General features: G+C 52.6%; 1 protein-coding gene across 1 annotated transcript in view; it reads right to left on the reverse strand.

Annotated features, from left to right (window-relative positions):
- TMEM132B (transmembrane protein 132B) overlaps positions 1-18645 on the reverse strand; it is a 274830-nt gene extending 256185 nt beyond the window's left edge. The window contains exon 1 of the mRNA XM_033098164.1: positions 18192-18645. Within this exon, the coding sequence (XP_032954055.1) occupies positions 18192-18258 (67 nt within the window). The 5' untranslated portion in view covers positions 18259-18645. The remainder of the gene's footprint in view (positions 1-18191) is intronic.
- Between the last annotated feature and the right edge of the window lie 267 nt (positions 18646-18912).

Raw genomic sequence — 18912 nt, forward strand, 5'->3', positions numbered from 1 at the left:
ATATGTACAACTTGTAATATTACACTTTTTAAATAAAATCAATAGCACTTACATCCCTCAGTATAAAAGAGAAAGGAAAGCTGGTGGAGCAAAGAGGAGCTGCCACACACAAAAACGAAGCCTGTCTGAGTCGCAGACTGAGCTCTGCCAGAGGGGCCTGGGGTTCAGGCCAATGACCAGCGGGGTTTGGGAAACAAGGGACGAGTGTCTCCAGGCTCCCAGGCGTGATCAGCACCATTCTGGCCAGGAGGGGCGGGCCAGGAGTGGTGCCGAGAGGAGACAGGTGGTCCTTGCTCCTGGCCCTTGTCAGACCCCACAACAGAGAAAACCCAGCGAACACCCCATCACCAAGGTCCCCCAGAGCATGGGGCAATGGGGGGCAGACACAGGCCAGCCCCCTGCCCACCCCCAAGAGAGCACTGTCCCTGGTCACTCGTTTGTCTCGCCAGCACCTGCTCTCAGTGGCTGGGTCAAAGGAGCGCAGCTGGCCACTGGGCCACCCCAGGGACAGTCAGTCAGGAGCCTGTGCCCCACTTAGAGAGGGTTATGCGCTGGGCTGGCCGGGTTCCCCAGCAGCCGTGCTCAGCGGCCGAACATTCACTTACAGAGATGCCCTCATGCTCGTTCGGGCTGCACTGCATGGACGTCTTCCTTCCCTTTTTCCTCTGTCTGACCCCCAAGCTCCTTACCACTACCTGCTGGCCCCAACTTCCAAGGCCAGGGCCACTCCCCTCAATGTGGAAACTCCCAAATCACATCTATTTTCCAAACGTAATTTGTCTCATGTAACTCGCTGAGCTGCACCCCAAATTAATTCAGAAAAGGGTCCCAGGCGGGACCTCACGGTGTTGGCATGAAAGAGCACGCAAGGACCTGGTATGGCAGCTGGGACAGCCCTGCGCCTTGGACCCCAGACACGAATCTGAGAACTGGCTTCAGAGAACCCAACAGGGGAAGCACTGGGCCTTCCGCTGGGCCGGAGAAGGGGGCCACCGGTGACACTCGGAAAGACATAGCCCCTGCCAACAACCCTGCATGGCTCTCCACTGCTCTTAGGCAAAATCTAAGTTCCTCTTGAGAGCAGTGGGATATGACTCCGCCATGAAAAGGAACGAAGCACAGACATGATGCTGGGTGACAGAAGCCAGACACAAAAGGCCACATACTGAGTGATTCCATTCCTATGAAACATCCAAAACAGACAAATCCATAGACAGAAGGTGGACCAGTAGTTGCCAAGGTCTGTGTGTGTTTGGAGGGGGCGGGGGGGAACAGCTGTTTGATGGGTACAGCTTTCCTCTGGGGGTGACGGAAAGGTTCTGGAACTCAATAGTGATGGCTACACAACACTGTGACTGTGCTAAATGTCACGGAATTGTACACTTTAAAACGGTCGGTCTGTATGTGACTCCCACCTCAATAAGTTATTTTTCTTAATCCAAATTCTCTCCCACACGCTACCGGGCCCCGCCTCACCTGAGTCCTACCCACTGCTCCAGCGACATCCAACGTCACCCCCACACACACACACACTGCCGGGTACTGGTCACACTGGACATCCCAGCTGAGCTATCAAGAAGACCTGAGTTCCAGTCCTGGCTCTACACAATCCACGTACCTCGGTTTCCCCAACTGTTAAGGAATTGGATTAAGTGGAAGACGCAAATTCAAATGCCGAGAGCCACACGGTTCAGTACTTGGGCCATTAGTCACGTGCGGCTGTTGAAACTTAAATTTAAGTTTCTATGCATTAAAATGAAATGGAACCACAAATTCGGTTCTTTAGCCACACTGGCCACATGTTAAGTGCTCAACAGCGACATGTGGCCTGTGGCTGCCGTACTGGACACCAGAGAACGTTCCCATCATCGTAGACATTTCTGTGGGACAGTGCTGGCCTGGAGGGCTCAGGCAGACAACACAAATCAGTGACTCACTCTAGATGGAATGTCAGCCCCTCGACAGCTGGGCCTACATGACAGCACCTACAACAGTGCCTGGCACATAGCAGGTGCTCAGCTAAATATCTGTTGAATGACTTGGAGATCCTGCCTAAAGGGGGCAGCCCCCACTCACTGCCTCCAAGGGTCGCTCTCTGGGACGCAGACCCAGAGGAGAAGCCAAACATCCAGATTTTAATACGAAAACCTCTAGCTCTGGAATATTGGCTCAAAAACTGTTAAAGCACTGGGCTGACCAAAGAGATATGTCCCTAGCATGCTGGTTTACAGCCACTGTATTAGGAGGTGACAAATGTTCCTTCCGTGTGTGCCTCAGGGACGGGGGCTCACAGGATCTCCCACACAGAGAAACAAGCAGGTCCCGAGACCCTAAACCCTCCCATTCACTCCCCCAAGGGGACTGGAGAAGAAGCACAGGAGGAAGGAGCCAATTACATTTTCTTCCTTTTAAATATGTGCTTGGCACAGAAACAATGTACCCAAGCCCCAGGTGACATTAATATTCTAATTCAAGTTTCTCACACTGATGACGGTAGCTGGCTGCCACTGTCCTGGAATGCTAACAACTGGAGATGAGTCCCTTTGAAAGGAGTAAAGAGGAGAAAATGAATAATGAAGAGGGAAGGGAAGCTGGTGGCTCCGGAAAGGAGGGTCTGGGTACCAAAACCACCGCCAGGCTAAGATGCAAGGCTGTCCAGCCATGGCTGGTGGCCCCATGGTGTGGAGGACCCCACACCACACACGCTGTCCAGAAATCAGGCCAGAAACTGTGGGGACCACGTTTAAACCATGAGCCCCCAGGACACATCACCAGAAAAGAGCCCGGGGTCACCGGGTGCCTCTGAGGAAGACCAGTGGGGACATTATTACAGCAAAAAAAGCAAGAGAAAGTGGACCGCGTCCCACTTGGGGGGTCAGGCAGTCCCACCTCCATCCCACCACTCAAACTCTTCCTAATGAACCCAGGAGCCAAGAAGGCCCTAGCGCCCCATCCGCGCGCAGACTCATCACGGTCAGAGGTGCTTCGTTAATTCACTGATTAACTCTTGTTGAGGCCCCGTCTGCACCTTTCTTGCTCCAAAGCACTTGTAATGGCTTTAAAATATGCCTGCAAGCTCTTTGACGCAATGATCGAGCAAGGAAGTCAGATTCTCCTCTCTTTGATTCTGGGCTGACCTCTAAGGAATAAAATGCGGAGGGAGTCACCCTGAGTGGCCTCAAGGCCAGGTCACTGCAATGGACCAAATGCATTAATGAAAAGCATTTTAAGGTGGCTCTGTGAAGAAAACATAGATATATGTATGTTGTCCTCCAATAGGAAATTCAAAGTTCCAGATAGGCAATAAAATTCCACTAAACCTAAAAAAAAAAAAAAATGTATAAAGTCCTATCAAAAAGAAATATGTTGGTGTTAGTAAATGTTTGTATATGGCAGGGTCGTCATAGAAGTAATCGATTAAAACCTAAAATGTCAAGGGAAGGAGCCCAGCGCTACCTCTGATCAGTTCTGCTGCCTGTGACTTGTCATTTCTGTGAGGATGCCCCACGGAAAGCTGTGAAATTCACCCTGTGACTGCGCTCGGTGTGAGCAGCCATGCACTGCCTCCGGGGGTGGCATCAGCGATGTCCCGTCTTTGACATTCAGCCATCCAACCACATGCCAGGTGCAGGAGGCTGAGATCATTTCTGAAACATTCGTAATTGGCAGGGTGAGGGTGGGGGACAAAGCAGAACCTCTCCTACCAGTAATTCCTGGCACATGGCATCTACGGAGTCTGACAGCATTCCAGGCACTGCGAGTAAAGCAGGGAGGGGGGTAAGAAATAGTCACACAGCTCTGCCCTCGGTGAGCTTGCTCTACAGGGGCAGATAGGCACGTGCACATTTTCTAGATTTCAGTCAAGAACGCCAAAGGCTTTCCAAGAAGTGGTCACTGCCAGGTCACGGAATCTGACAAGCCTTCACGGGACTTCATCAGGACTCTTCTGGTTGCAAGTGACAGAAACCCAACTCAAAGTAGCTTGAGAAAAAAAAGTATTGGGTCAGGTACTGGGGAAATCCAAGATCAAGCTCCTATGAGAACAGCTCCTTTTGGGTCGTCCGCTACAGTCACCAGGAAACTCTCCCCCACTCCATCTCGGCTTTGTTTTCTCCCCATTCGCACAGAGTTCCAGAATGGCAGGTAGCTTCTAAGATGACTCCAGTACTCCCTGCCCGATGGCATTCACGGCTCTGTGTGGTCCTCTCCCCTTGAGCAAACTCTTAACTGATACAATACCTGTGCGGAAGGAATGTCACCTCTGTGATTAGGTTACAAGAGACTGTCACTTGAAGCAACCTGCCATATACAGAGGGCCACGTGGCAAGGAACAGAGACCCTTGGTCAGAGAAGAGCCCACAAACACTGAAACCTGCCAGCCACCACGTGAGTGTAAAAGTAGGTCCTTCTCCAGTCAGGATTTCAGATGAGACCCAGCCTGGCTAACACCTTTGAGTGCAGCCTTGTGAGAGATCTGGAAGCAAAAGCTAACTTATGCCCGGACTCCTGACCCACAGAGACTGGGAGATGATAAATGTGTGCTGTTTGAAGCCATTAGTTTGTGGTTAATTTGTTACACAGCAATAATAACTGATACATCCAGGCTCACATCCTACCAGCTTAGCAACTCAACAGAGAAAGGCAGGCCTCCTCCTCCCCAATGCTTGCAACAAATATCCCAGGGCTGGCCCTCATTGGCCAAGCTTGGGTCATGTGCCCAAGGCTGATCCAATACTTGAGACGGAGGAGATGGGATGCTCTGATTGGTCAGGCACAAGTCATACACCCGCCTATGGAGGAGGAAGAGAAAGATAGCAATTCCCAGAGTAGATGGGCTCCAAGCAGGGAGCCATTGTTCCCAAAAAGAAAGTCAGGGTGTAAATCTCAGAGGAAGGCAAAAATAGCAGACAACCTCTATCATATTGCAGGATTTGGATGTGAAGTAATGTGGGAGAAGAGATGAGCAAAGCCACAAAAATGAACACCAGGGCACATAGTAGGTGTTCAACTCAACACTCAGTGAATGGAGAAGAGGATTAAAGCAGTGCTAACATTTATTAAAGACCCATGTGAATTCAAGCACTGCATTGAATTCTTACACATCTCCTTTACCCAGCGCCTACTCTCCCATGTCACAGATAAGAATGCTGTGCCACAGACAGGTTAAGTAGCTCACCCAAGGTCACAGAGCTAGCAAGTGCCAGAGCTGGGATTCAAACCCAGGCAGTCTACCTCTTGAGTTCATGCCCTTAACTTCAGCAATGTGCTTGAGACAGCAAGGGGAAAGAAGCTGGGGGAAGAGCAAACAGCGTATAATTAAGCAGTGAGAGAGCGAACGCTGACAGGAAGTGCTACAGAAGTTCATTCCTCACTCAACCACTTATTATAAACTTCCACAAAGAAAGACGGGAATAAAAGGAGCGAGAAAACCTTGAAAAATAGGAACGACTGAGAAAGAAATTCCAGCACCTTCCTCCCTCACGTTGTCCTCTATGCCTCAGTGAGAGAGAAGCAGGATTCAGTCGCCCTGACAAAATGACCCGAGATGACAGGTAAATTGACCAAGTCGGAAGATGAGGCCACTTTGGAACATGTGGAAGCGAAGCTGACTCAAGCAAGGCCGACGCCTCCTCCCCCAGTACTTTTCCTCCTGAAATATGCAGACCCTCTCAACAGCTCAGCCCATAAATTTAGGAGAAAAACATTTAAACTGGGGCGGGCATGGGGGGTGGTGGGTGGAGGGATTAAAAAATATATCCTAAGAAAATAAAAATTTCATCATAAATTCATGGTGCTTTCCAAAGAGCCTTTCCCACTAGCAACAAATGTGCTCGTGCTAAGAGCTGCAGAGGCACATTTTGCAGAAATGGAGGGAGTCCCTTTTCTGAGACTGAAGCTCCCAGAATCTAGAGAAAAGCAGGGAGGGGATGGGCTGGCATTCCAAGTCATGCGGGAATCATCCACAGCTGGAACCACTGGGAACAGAACCGTGGGAAGGAAGCATCCAGGAGCAGCCGCTCTTAGCAAGAGGCCTGGGTTCTAAGAACCGTCCCCTATCATCCCCGTTTCTGTGTTAATGACTTCCTCGGGTGTCAGTTTCTTCATCCAGTATCACTCAATCACACCGTTGCTTTCTTCAAATGTCTAGGGATTCTGGCTGGGTGCTGGTCTCTGTCCAGTGTTCCTGGTGGGTAGGATGGACATTTGCAAATCTTTCTGAACCCCCTTTCTATGTTTAGGGAATCCCCATCTTATGGGGGCAGCAGGAAATCACTGAAATACACTTGGATAGTTCCATGCCATGGACTACTATGCAGCAATTCAAAAACATAAGATAACATGGATATTGAGGAAAAGACAACATGTATACGTATTTAAAACAAACTTAAAACTGAGTTATACGTATTTCCCACAGGGAAAAATACAGAGCAAATTGATAAGAGTGATTACCTTTTAGAAGGATATGAAATTATTCAAAAGAGTCTTCAGATTTCTCTGTAATGCTTTTTAAACCACTTTTATATATTTGATGGTATTACGTATTCACCAAAGTGCTTTCATTTTCTTCCTGGTACTCAGAGAAACTAGACTTCCACCTTAGGAGACAGACTGAAATCACACACACACACACACACACACACACACACACACACACACACACACTGTGATTATAAAAGGTCCTGATGTTTCACACTTTCTCTCCAAATGCTGTGCTATCCAATTAACTAGCAACCCCCCCCCCCCGGCCTCCCCATTTATCCACTCTCTCCTTCTATGGTAACAGAACTCCTGGTTTTTAGCAACCTAAAATGAAAACTGCATTTGTCACATTCCCTTGCAGCTAGATGAGGCCATGTGACTTAGTCGTGGCCAATGGTACGTAAGTGGAAGTGTCACTGGGCTGCTTCTAGGATTCTTCCATAAAAGACAGTTGAGGTTCATCCTTTACACTTTCTTTGTCTACACCGCCATCCTGGTGCCTGGAATGGACATGAGATGGCTGCACCTGTCGCTGTCATCTGGGACCGTGACAACAAAACCCACAACCTTGAAATGGTAGAATGGAGTGAGGGTCCATGAGGAGATCATGGAGCAGAGTCAACCTACAGTCCTGGGCCACCCGGCTCCAGAATCTGACTGGGGAGAGAAACAAACTCCCACTTTTTAAGCCACCACTGTTTTAAGTCTCTGTCCCTCACTGAGAAGCCCATTCTCAGCAGGTATGCCCATCGTACCACAGCCAGGCTTCCCTTCCCCCACTGAACCACCAAGCAGCACCCCTCCCGGGTCACCTGAGTTCATGCACCTTAACTCCCAGCACCAGCAAAGCACAGTAGCCAGTTTAGGGGTTCTCCACTGAGGCATTCTCACCAGGCCCAACAGGGACCCTGAAACCCTAGAGGAAAGAGATGGGCTCTCTCCTTTAAAACCAGCATTATGGTGGCTAAAATGTCTCCAACACTCCCGGCTCCCTCCCCACCTTTCCCGCCACCGCATCAGCATCACCCCCTTTACTCCTTCACTGAGGCCGGTAGTCCTTCCATACCTTTGTCCACACTAGTAACATAAAAAACATGTGTGTCGGGGAGAGGGGGGTGAAGAAGTAGCACGGAGTGTTGGTTAAAACTACCTGGATGAAAACCCCAGCTCCAACACTCATTAGCTGTATAACCTGTTTAACCTCTTGGTGCCTCAATTTTCCCTTCTTTCAAATGGGTATTATCATCATAATAATGCCCACACACCCCCTAGGCTTGCTGAAAGTACTGGATGAGTGGATATATGTAAAGTGCTTAGACGTGTGACTGGCATGTAGAAAGCATTATATAAATAGTCACTCTTTTATACACATAAGAGACTTTGGTTGGTTGTTGCTGTGTAAATGGCGTTCAAAGTGGAAGTTACTCTGCTACTCAGTTTCCTCACTTGACCACAGGCCATGGTCATCCCTCAGGACAGTGACACAGGTCTGACCCATCCCTGTTCACAGCTGCATGGTACTCCAGCATGGAATCACCACTCAGTCAAGGATCACTCTCCTGATGGGCAGTCGAGTTGTTTCTCTCTTTTCTCACTACAGACGATGCTGTGACACATGTCCTTGAACCTACAACCTTGCCTAGCAGTGCTTCTACTTCTAGAAAATAGAGATTTCCCAGAAGTAGGTCTGCTGGGTCAAAGATTAAGTTCTCTTTTCATAGATATTAGCAGATGACATTCCAAATACTACATATTTTCAACCAAAGCAACCAAAATAATGGTGAAACCACTGGACTGGGGTTTCGGAGGTCTCATGCATGATACAGAAGCCCCAGGAATTTCAGCTGCAGCCCAGAAAGTACCCACAAAGGACGGGAGGGGTGAGTGTTGGCTCCCTGGGGGAGGGGCTCAATCCCACACGAGTGAGGGTGCTCCCAGCCTGGGGGTTCTCCCCACCTCACTTGGTAGGCTGTCCTAGTAACTTTTTCTTCCTTCTGGTAGAAGCACCAGATTTTCCTTTGGGAACTATCCCTACATCTGTCTCTGGCAACGTGCTTCCAATTCCAGCTCCAGAGATGAGCCTCTGACTTAAATTTGGCTCAGATACAGGATTCCATCCCTACAGCCACAGTCCCTGGTGGAGGCGTCAGCACACACCCAGTTAGCCCAGTAAAAGTTGGTCCAGGGATTCTTGCTGGAATAATTAGGAAAGACACATTCCATTTCAGTTGGTCGGAGGAAAGCCTGGAGCTGACTGCAGCCAACTCTGCATCAAATGAAGGGAGCCCACCTGAGAATTAGTTGAACATGGGGAAAAAAGAACCAAGAGACCAAATGAGAGAGCAGAAACTCTCATCAGGAGAGTGTTAAGCCCCTGGATCCACCTATGCCTGAAGCTGTCTCTTTCTTGAACTTCCCAGCTCCAAGGACCAGTAAATTTCGGACCTTGTCCATTGCCACTGTGAGGATCCAGATTAATACAGCGACAGACCCTTGCATTTGGTGCCTCATCTCCATGAGTGCACCCAAAACCTTAGCATTGTAAACTTAAACTATCACAGACCAGGTTGAGACATAAAATAGAGAGGGCTATGTTCATCTTTAAAACAATCCAACAAGAAAAAACATGAGGTCCTAAAAGAGAGCATTGATTAGTCATCCCGAATATAAAGTAACCAACCAGTGGGTTCCTTTAGTACTAGCTCCTTCCATCAGCCTCCCTGCAAGGGGTTTCCTGAGCTGTGAGCCATCATTGAGCTTTGCCTACAGAGCAAAAATATATCTCACAGACACATGTGCTACTATTTTTAAAATGTTACATAAATGCTACTGTAATTACCAAAACCCACTTGTTCAAAAGCTTTACTGAATTGATGGCAACTTTTGATCAATATGTTTTTCTTGTTCAACCAAGAGATGCCAAACTCACAGTTCTCCTCATTCAGACAAGCTGGGAAATTATTTTTGACATTAAAAAGGGGCTCTTGTTCTTGACCGCGAAAAGCTGTAAACACACACTTACAGAGTGTTCCAGGTTTGACCATTTAAGGCAAACGTTGCCTTGAAAAGGCCAGAGAGTAGGTCATTTATTATGCTTTGCAGGCCGTATGACCTCTGTCACAACGACTCACCTCTGCCATTGTTGTGAGAAAGCAGCCATAGACAATATGTGAACAAACAGGTGTAGCTGTGTTGCAATAAAACTTTATTCACACAAACAGGTGGAGGGCCGGATGTGGTCCACGGGCCATAGTTTGGAGATGCCCAGATTAAGAGACACAGAAAATAATAAGCAACATGTCAGGAGCCCAGGCCAGCATAGGGTCAGATGGAGTTTACACGTCTCTGAAATGTTGTGGAAGGAGACGGAGAAAATTGAATTTGATTAACATAACTTTTCACTTACACGTCTACTAAATAAAGTATGTACACCTGTACTGGCAAACTAACAATCAACTGCCAGAATAATGACAGCATGAACCCAGAAAGAACGTTTTTCCTTTGAGTATTAGTGGTCCCAGCAGGAAAACCGGAAACCAGTTCCAAGCCGACCTCCACCGCTTGTGCTTCCAGGGGCACATAGTGTAACGGAGCTCTGGCTTCATTAACTGTCCTAACAGCATTACTCGTGATCACCACCATTTAGTGAGCACTCAGTATATGCTGGGCGCTGTGTAAGAAGCATTTTGCATCTATCGTCAAATTGGATCCTCTTAGCTTTATTCTCGTTAATGAGGTGTCATTACGTCCATCTCACAGGTGCAGGAACAGGCTCATGCACCCCAGCCTTCTCCCCAGGGCTGTTGGGAAGCTCACCCAAAAGGTGACACCCACGTTGCGGAGGCAAGTTCTGTTTGTTAATTTCCTCATTCACAAATAGTGATTTGGCCCCAATTCCAAGTACAGTGACAAACTACAGTCCCCATGTCACCCCTTCTCACATCCTCTAGTCACCCTGTGGCCCACACCGCCATCATCGCTCGCCTGGACAACTGCAGTAGCCGCTCAGGGGTCTCCCAGCTTCCGCTCCTGTGAGTCAGGGTAAAAGCCACAGTCCTCACCAGGCTCTGGGCTCCATCCCCTCATCTCCTGCTCTCCCCTCACTCACTCAGTCCAGCCTTCACAGGCCTCCTTTGTGTCCTTGAAGCTGCCAAGCACACTCCACCTCAGGGCCTTTGCACTGGCTGTTCCCTCTGCCTGGGACACTGTTCCCCAAGAGAGCCACCTGGCTCACTCCCTCACCTCCTTAGGTCTTTGCTCAAATGTCACCTTCATAATGACCCTGCTACTTAAAATTGCTAAACACCCTCCCCAGAGCTCTCACTCTGCTCCCCGCCTCGCGTTTCTCTGTGGCACTTACTACCACTCAACAAACTCTTTAGCTCCTGATTTAGTTCAGTAGCTGCCTCTCTCCACCTTGTGGCTAATCCTGCGAGGACAGGGACGTTTGCTGTCTAGTCCTTGCTGTATTGCCAGCTCCTGTCCAGTGCCTGTCATAGGATAGGTGCCAACAAAAATGACAGCGTGAACAAAGGCAGGCATGAAGAAACGAGGCGGGTTGGGGTCGGGTTTCAAGGAAGAAAATCAGCAGGGCGCGAATTCAAGGCCTGTTTTACAGATGGGGAAACTGAGTCCCAGAGAGTTCAAGGGGTAGACCAGTGCTCCCAGACCTCCCAATTTCTTGAGAGAAGCCAGAAACCTGGATACAGACATCTCCCCCTTTTAAAATTGCCGGCACCTAACAAGAAACACCTGTGGGACAGATCTGACCCAAGGGCAGCCAGAGGCTCTCCACTGACCTGGAAAAGTCCCCATTCCCTGCCATCCTGGAAGCAACTTTTTGGCAAAAGGACATTTGCCATCCACACTAATACCCCCCCCCTTCGATTCCCCCGCCCCATCTTGCTGCTTGGAGCCGACTCCGGGAGAACCCCTCCCTCCTCCCTCCCACCCAGCCTCTTTCCCCACAGCCCCTCAGCCCTGCTGCCCTGGGCCCTGCTAACCTGGCCCCTCAGCTGCCCAGGAAAGCCAGCAGTGTGCAGCAGATGGCATAGCTGCAGAAGGGGAAAATACCAAGGCAAGGATATAAATACGTCAACAGCACACAACACGGAGACCCGGACAAACAAAGGGAGGCTCGGATGCCGAGAACCCGGAGAGCAGGCAGAGCCAGCGGTCCTGAGCGCTGGCTGCAGCAGCAGCAGTATTTTTATGTGTCCATTTGCTCTGGTGCCTGAAGAGCCCCGCTGGGAGGCATTCTGAGCACAAAGCAGATATTAGGGACGTGTTATTTACTGAGTCACCCTTCCTAGGCAGCCATGATGAGTTAGGTCCCCCAATGGGTTAATTTAGGTTAACACCCGCAAAAACAGTCGGGCTCGGAAGCACCGGGCCATTCTAGAGACTCCATCACCCTAAGTAATAAAATACAGCAAATCAAATTGGACTCGATTGATTTTTTTATGTAACTATTTTGGGGCCGAAGCGTAAGGCGAGCGTATTGATCAGTGAAGGCGTCAGGTGTCAGGCAAGGGAGTCCAGAGCCCCCGACTGCGGACCCTGGAGCTGTGGGCAAGAGGAGACGTTGGAATCCAACTCCGGACGACCTGGGCTCCTTTCTCTCCTGGAGCCTGGCAGAGTGGGCATCGGGGCCCATCCTGCACTGAGTGGGAAGGCAAAACCTGAGCACCTGGATGGAGAATAAAAGTGACAACGAGGGACACGCCTTTATTTCTGTCTGCGGTGCCTGTCACCGCCTAACATTAAACTATGTATTTGTTTGTCCATTGTTTCATTATTGTCTCGTTCTGCCAGAAATGACAGCTCCGCAGAATGAGGACTACGCCACGTGTGTTCCCTGCTGTGTGCCCAGTATTTAGCACTGAGTAACCTAGGTTTGTTGAATGAATAAATGAGTGGGTGACTGAGTGAGCGAGCTGGCGTCGCTTCAGCACTTGCTGTGTGCCCGGTACCGTGCAAAGCACCTTGCAAGGATTCGCGTTCCTCCTGTCTGGAATGCGCTTCTCTGTGTTGGTGCTTTCTGATCATTTAGGTCTCAGATGAAACCATTGCCGCCTTCTCCAAAAAGTCTTCCTGGATCACTCTCCATCGCATCACCTTGTATTGCATATGAGGAGCAGAAATTATTGCCTGGGACTTTCCTGTCTGTGTGTGTGTCTGCCTCTTGTCTCTCCCAGTCACACTTGAACCTGCCCTACACTGCAAACCCCTGAGGTCACAGGCACCTAAGCCTGACGATGGGGAAGCTGAGGTCAAAATACAGGACAAGGAAGCACCATGGGGGCAGAAGTAACCAAAGTCAGCACTGAGGGGAGGAGACCCCACCCTGCCACTCATGGCTGTGTTGTCTTCAGCAGGTCCCTGCATTCCCCGAGCCTCAGTGCCCCCTGGAGGGACACAGCCGAGCCCCTAACCTCTCCCTGGGTGGTTGCCCAAAACTCCAGTGAAATCCCGAAGTGAGAAACCACTTGGTGGGCAGCTGAGGGCCCAGCACCCTTCTCTCCGCAGCTGTGGCTGCTGCAGCAAGGAACCCTCCTCTTCGTGCTGTCCTCCGCCTGAGAAATCACAGGCCACGCCACTCAGGCCCCTCACCTGGGGTGGCCTCAACCTTGTGACGAGATCAGCAGTGGGGAGGTCGGGGCCTGCTGTAAGCTGAATGGGTGTGTCCCCTCAAAATCCGTCTGTGAAAACCTAACCCCCCAGGTGATGATGGTGGGTGGCGAGGCCCTTGGGAGGTCATGAGGTCACGAGGGTGGAACTGTCACAATGACATTAGTGCCTTTATAAGGAGCCCCCTGGCACATCCCGTCACGTGAGGACACAGGGACACTTGGGTTCTCACCAAAATGTGACCCTGCCAGCACCTCGGTCTTGGACTTCCCAGTCTCTAGAACTGAGAGAAATAAATGTCTGCTGATTTTCTCAGCCACCCCGCGTGTGGTATTCTGTTACAGCAGCATGGGTGAAGACAGGCCCCAGTCTCCACAGGAGCCAACTGAGTCTCACAGAGCTCAGGGGCCTAGACCAGGTCTCCCCACTTGTTGAGAGAAGCCAGGTGTCTGCGTCCTGATACTGACATCTCCTACTCTTTAAAGGTTGGCAACTGACGAGAGATGTGTGCAGGCCAAACATGGCCCAGAGGCCGCAGTGACCCTTCCCTGGCCGTCCATGCTGGCTCAGTTTCCCAAAATGCCAAGCCTCTGCCTGCCATGCACCCAGGGCTTGTGACTGAGGGGGCTGACATCAGAGGGCCCCAAATTCCCCAAAATGGGTTTTTAAAACAGACCCAACTCTGCCCTCAACTCGAGACACGTCCCTGAACTCTCTGGGCCCAAATTGGTCTCAGGTCCAATACACCGAGCCACCAACGTGACTGCCCAGAGACATCGAGAAGGTGGTGGTTAAGAGCACAGACTCTAAGATGACACACCGTGGGTTCACATCCCTGTCCCGGCGCTTTGTGGCTGTGTGACCAACCCCACACACGTCACGGCACCTGTCTGGGCCTCAGGTTCCTCATCTGCAAAATGCGGCAAATACAATCCTTACCCCCCTGGGGCTGCCAAGGACTTGACGGAATAAAGTCTGTGTGCGATGGGCGTGGACCACACAGTCAGCTCTAGAGCTGGGCCAGAGGTACCCTGTCTCTGAGCCTGAGGTACCCTGACGTGGAGGGACCAGCCAGACGCCAGAGGGAATGGAGGGGATGTCTGTCTGCCCAAAGCTTGTCCTTTGACGGAACCGTCTATTCCTTTGAGGGCACAGAATTTGAAGGATCCCTAGTTGCCTGCAGAGCTGACTCCAAACCATTTGATTTCTATGGCTCTAAACCTCAGTTTACATTAATAGATGTATTAGTTGGAGAGAGAGAGAGAGACAGAAAGAGAGAAGGGAAGGGAAGGGAGGGGAAGGGAAAGGAAGGGAAGGGAAGGGAAGGGAAGGGAAGGGAAGGGAAGGGAAGGGAAGGGAAGGGAAGGGAAGGGAAGGGTAGGGAAGGGAAGGGAAGGCAGAAACAAAGTAAAAGTCCCCTCAAAGGCCGGCACATGGGGACCCAATAACCACCCACCACCTCAGAACATGCATGTGGCTTGTCCAGAAGCCTCTGCACACATTCCATGCACAGCCCAGGCCCTGGGCTGGGATCCTGACACTGTGGCCTCATGCACGTCACTTAGCAGCTCCGGACCTCAACAGCCTCCCCGGGAAACTGGGGGCAGCGAGAGCGTCCACCCGCCAGGGGGGTGAATGTTGCTCGTGCTCACGGGATGGTGCCCAGAGTACTGGGAGAGACTTCAGAAGAGCCTGCTTCCATCGTCAGCCATCATCGTCATCCTCATTGTGACGATTTGCTGCCTGTCTTCCTGGATTGACATTTGGTATTTTGGCCACCCCAAGTGGCTGTCATTCTAGTGAACTTGGGCTCCATAAACAGAGTCACAGTGACCTAAAGGACCATACAGGAGAACTTCCTCTACCAGGAAGGGTCCCCTGTGTAGGGTGACAATGTCCTGGGTGAGGAGTTTTTTTAAAAAAAAAAGACAAAGTGTGTGAGCCACGAGCCCTGATCTGACACCAACTCATTGTGTGACCCTGAGCAAGTCGCTGCCCTGGAGTCTGGAGTCTTCTTTGCCCCGTCTGCAATGGGGGCTGATGGAGGAGATGCTCTAAGACACGTTTCTGCTCCCAAAGTCCACTCATTCACTCTGGGACCAGGTGGAGGCATCACTGTCCCCTGGAAGGCTGCCTGTGGTGCCAGGGTGCCTGCATCTCTCCATGGTGACGGGAGGCGACGTATTAGCTGAACCCCATAGCTTCCAAGGCAAATGGACCTTCTCCATCCTCATTCACTTTTAGAGGCAGCAGAGAAGAAAGGAGCAGGGGGCTCATTGCCGAATAGGGTCCTTGGAAGGGCTTTGTGGGCCCAGAGGCCACCCGCCCCGACTCCACGCCAACAAACGAGGGGTTTCTTTTGCTCCCTTGGATCAAGGCAGCTGCCACACTCATTGTTGGCGCCAAGCATCGCAGCTCATGCAGAAGCCCCACGGCCCCCAAGTTCCCTGCATCCGGGGGAAGCGGGGAGAAGGGGATAAAATGATTTACTCTGGGAACTTCCACCATACAGCCATTAAATCACCCGGGGGGGGGCGACAGCATTTGCATACCACTGGCCCCGCCACCTCTCTGAAGAGCAACACCACACACAGGCAGCCCCCCCCAATCGCTATTGAAATGAGAAATGTACCCCATGCCAAGGTGCCAGGCTAAGAGCCTCTCCTCCTTGAAGGCCCCCACCCCACTGGCAGGCTGTGCCACTCACAAGGCCCCTCTGTCAGGGGCTCTCCACCCACTGTGATTTTATAGACCCCCAGCATAATGGGTCAATGATGCAAGGCTCGTCCATTTTCCCAGCAGGGACTGTAACAGCACCGCTAATTTGCAAAGCCATTGCAGGCACAAAAGTGGCTTGAATAATGGGGGCCCCTAGTCGCTAAACTGAGGGATTTCTGCTGACTCTTACCAAGTACAGTTCCATATGTTTAAGCACTTGCAAGGCTGAAAGAAGTACACCCACCACACTCTTTACCATGGCAGCTACCCACGCAGGAGGGGGGAGGGGCACAGGCAGACAGTCGCTGGGTGTGATGGCAGAGTGTGGGTCCTTCCTCACCTCTGAGCACGTCCAGAGCCTCGGCCAAATGTGGTCGGCAAATCACGCCAAAAATTATCCCCCAAATCCAACCAGCTCTGAAGGAAGCCTCAGTTAATTCCTGCAAACCTTGCAACCAACAGTAGGCAGCTAAGTATCTTTCAGGAATTTCAGCCTTGTTTTTTTCCAGCTCTCCCAACGGGTGCTAAATATAGAGTTATCAAACTGTCTCTTTATGTCCCTGATGGGGACTGGGGTAAGACAGACATGTGCTCCCAAGGACCTGGCGATGGCTGGGGGCTGTGCGCATGGGCTGCCCAACAGGGCGGCATGGCCAGGAGCAGGGCAGCCGCAGGTTTCAGGCTTGGCACACCTTCCCTCCCAGAGCCAGGCCTCCCAGAGCCAGGCACAAGCTCTCCCATTGCTCGGGGAGGCCGTGGGGGTGGGGGGTCACCATGTTCTCCCACAAAGCATCAGGCAGGCAACGTCCCTGAGAAATCCTACATTCGCTTATGAGCACATCCAGGCAAACGCTGACCCCCGTGGAGACACAAAATAGAGAGAAAACTGCAATTTTCCAGTCCGAGGGACTGTGCATTTTTGGGAACAGGTCCCAGGGCTGCAGCTAAAAGGAAACAGTCTGGACCCCAGCAACAGCCCCTCTAATGTACCACAGAGGAACGTGGAGGGGGAACACAGCTGTAAGAGCTGTTTATTCACCCAGCAGATTGAAGATTCAGCCACACGGTAAGCCCGACACCATTCTCCAGACGGAGCCAAAGCTGAATGCCGATGGATATCTCTGACAGAAGGTTTTCTCGGAGTCTAAGGTTTTATTAAATAGTTTGGGTCACATGAGGGCATCTCAAAGGAAGACAGCATTTACTTTCTCCATGCAAGTACATCACACATTAAGTTAGCATACAAGGTTCCGAGGCACTGAAAGCTGAAAAGTTAAAGTTGTATTTTTCTACTGCATTCAGAGTGTCTGTGTGGTTGGTTTGTTAAGAAAATGAGAAGAAAATCTCTAAAGCCAAAGCTACCTGCTCCTAAAGCACAGGTCCTGATTTTAAGAGGTCTGGAGAACTGAGCTCTCCAAATGCACATGAATGTCGCTGGTGGCTGCCGGCGGTTCCTCAGAGCCTTTAGGATTTTCTCCACTGCTTGGGGGTGGGGGGAGGGGAAGAACTGGCATTTTGGGATCAGCTTCCTCTAGAACCAACATGTAGCCACACCAAGGTGGTACAACGCTTTCCTAACTCCAGCGGAGACGGAAAGCACCTGACTATTTTGCCTTTCCCACTCACTAGGTTTTGGCGACAGCCGCGCGGGTGCCAGCAAGAGGACCAGCTCCCTGGTACCCGACAATGAGCCACGTTCCGGGAGGCCGTGAGCGCCAGGGGCTGTCTCGCCGCCTTGGGGTCAGGGCGCTGGGGCAGCCGGGATTCGGGAGGTGAGCAGCGGCTGCGCCTTGGCCAGAGGGAGGCCACTTGGGGAGGGGGCATCTTGGAGGGGAAGGGATGTAAAAGCAGGAGAGTGCCGCGGGGCATGCAGAAGGGCTGGGGACCTGCCAGACTGCGCAGACAGAAACGACCTGAAGGTTGGGGCCCCGCAGGTGTCCTGGGAAGTCACGGCCCTGGGTCCGCGGGCACCAGGAAACCGAAGAGGGGGTCCACCGATGCCCTGCCACAGCAAAACCCCGCGAGAACCAGGGCTTGGGGGATGGCGCCCTAAGGCGGGGCGGAGAGGGGGCTAGATTCCCGGAGGCGCGCCCCCACCCGCCTCGAGAGGCTCAGCGCCTCGAGTCTGTTGCCCCCGCGCGCCCTGAAGGGATCCGCAGGGGAGCTGGGGAGAAAAGCGGGCGGTCTTGCGCTGGGTGAAGGGGTACGTGCCAGGGACCCCTGGGTTCCCAGGGTCTCCACAGATCTGTCCAAGTTCGGGAAAGGCGATCTGCCAGGGACTTAAGAAGGAGGTGGCCGCCCGGTGCCGGAGCCAACTTTGCGCGGCGGCCGGGGTCGGGGATGGGGTCTCACGAACGCGTTACCTGGGCACCGGAGCGCAGTCAGCGCCAGCAGGAGCCCGAGCGGCGGCGCCCGGCCCGGGGGCGGCATGGTCCTCTGCGCGCGGTGGGCGCGGCGCGGGGCTGCTCCTGTCGCGCGCCCGGCCCGGCCCGCGGCTCCCGGGAGCAGCCCGAGCGGCTACACTCGGGCGCCGGGCATGGCTCGCTCTCCCGGCGCCGCTCTTCCCGGACGCAGGCGGGCGGCGCTTCCTGGGCTGCGCCGCTGCGCGCTCTCCCGGGCTCGGCCGGGCCGGAGCGGAGCGGGGGCCCGAGCTCAGCGCCCCGTGTCCTCGCCCGCGGCCCCGCACTTGGCCGGAGTTGCGTGGCCCCCGCCGCCGCCGCCGCCGCGGCTCCTGCGCCCTCGCGCCCGTCCCATCCCGGTCGCGCCGCCGCCTCTGCCCGCGCCAGCTGCCGGCCGCCCCTCGAGCCAGCGAGCGAGCGAGCGAGGGAGCAGGGGAGCGAGCGAGCGAAAGCGGGGAGGAGGGAGGGCCGGGGAGGGCGGGGCGGGAAGGCCGGGGGAGGGGCCGCCGCCGGAGCCGGGCAGCTGGCCGCCGCCCCGCGATAGGCGCTGGGACGTGCCACTCCTTGGCGTCCTCGGGGGAGGGCGCCTGGCCGCAGAGGCCTGGGGAGACCTGCGGGGGTGGTCAAGGCGAGAGGGACAGGGGCCGCTAGAGGGGTAACCTACCGGGTAAGGTGCAGATGGGAT

Source organism: Rhinolophus ferrumequinum, chromosome 25 (assembly GCF_004115265.2).
Source record: "Rhinolophus ferrumequinum isolate MPI-CBG mRhiFer1 chromosome 25, mRhiFer1_v1.p, whole genome shotgun sequence".
NCBI classification, from domain to species: domain Eukaryota; kingdom Metazoa; phylum Chordata; class Mammalia; order Chiroptera; family Rhinolophidae; genus Rhinolophus; species Rhinolophus ferrumequinum.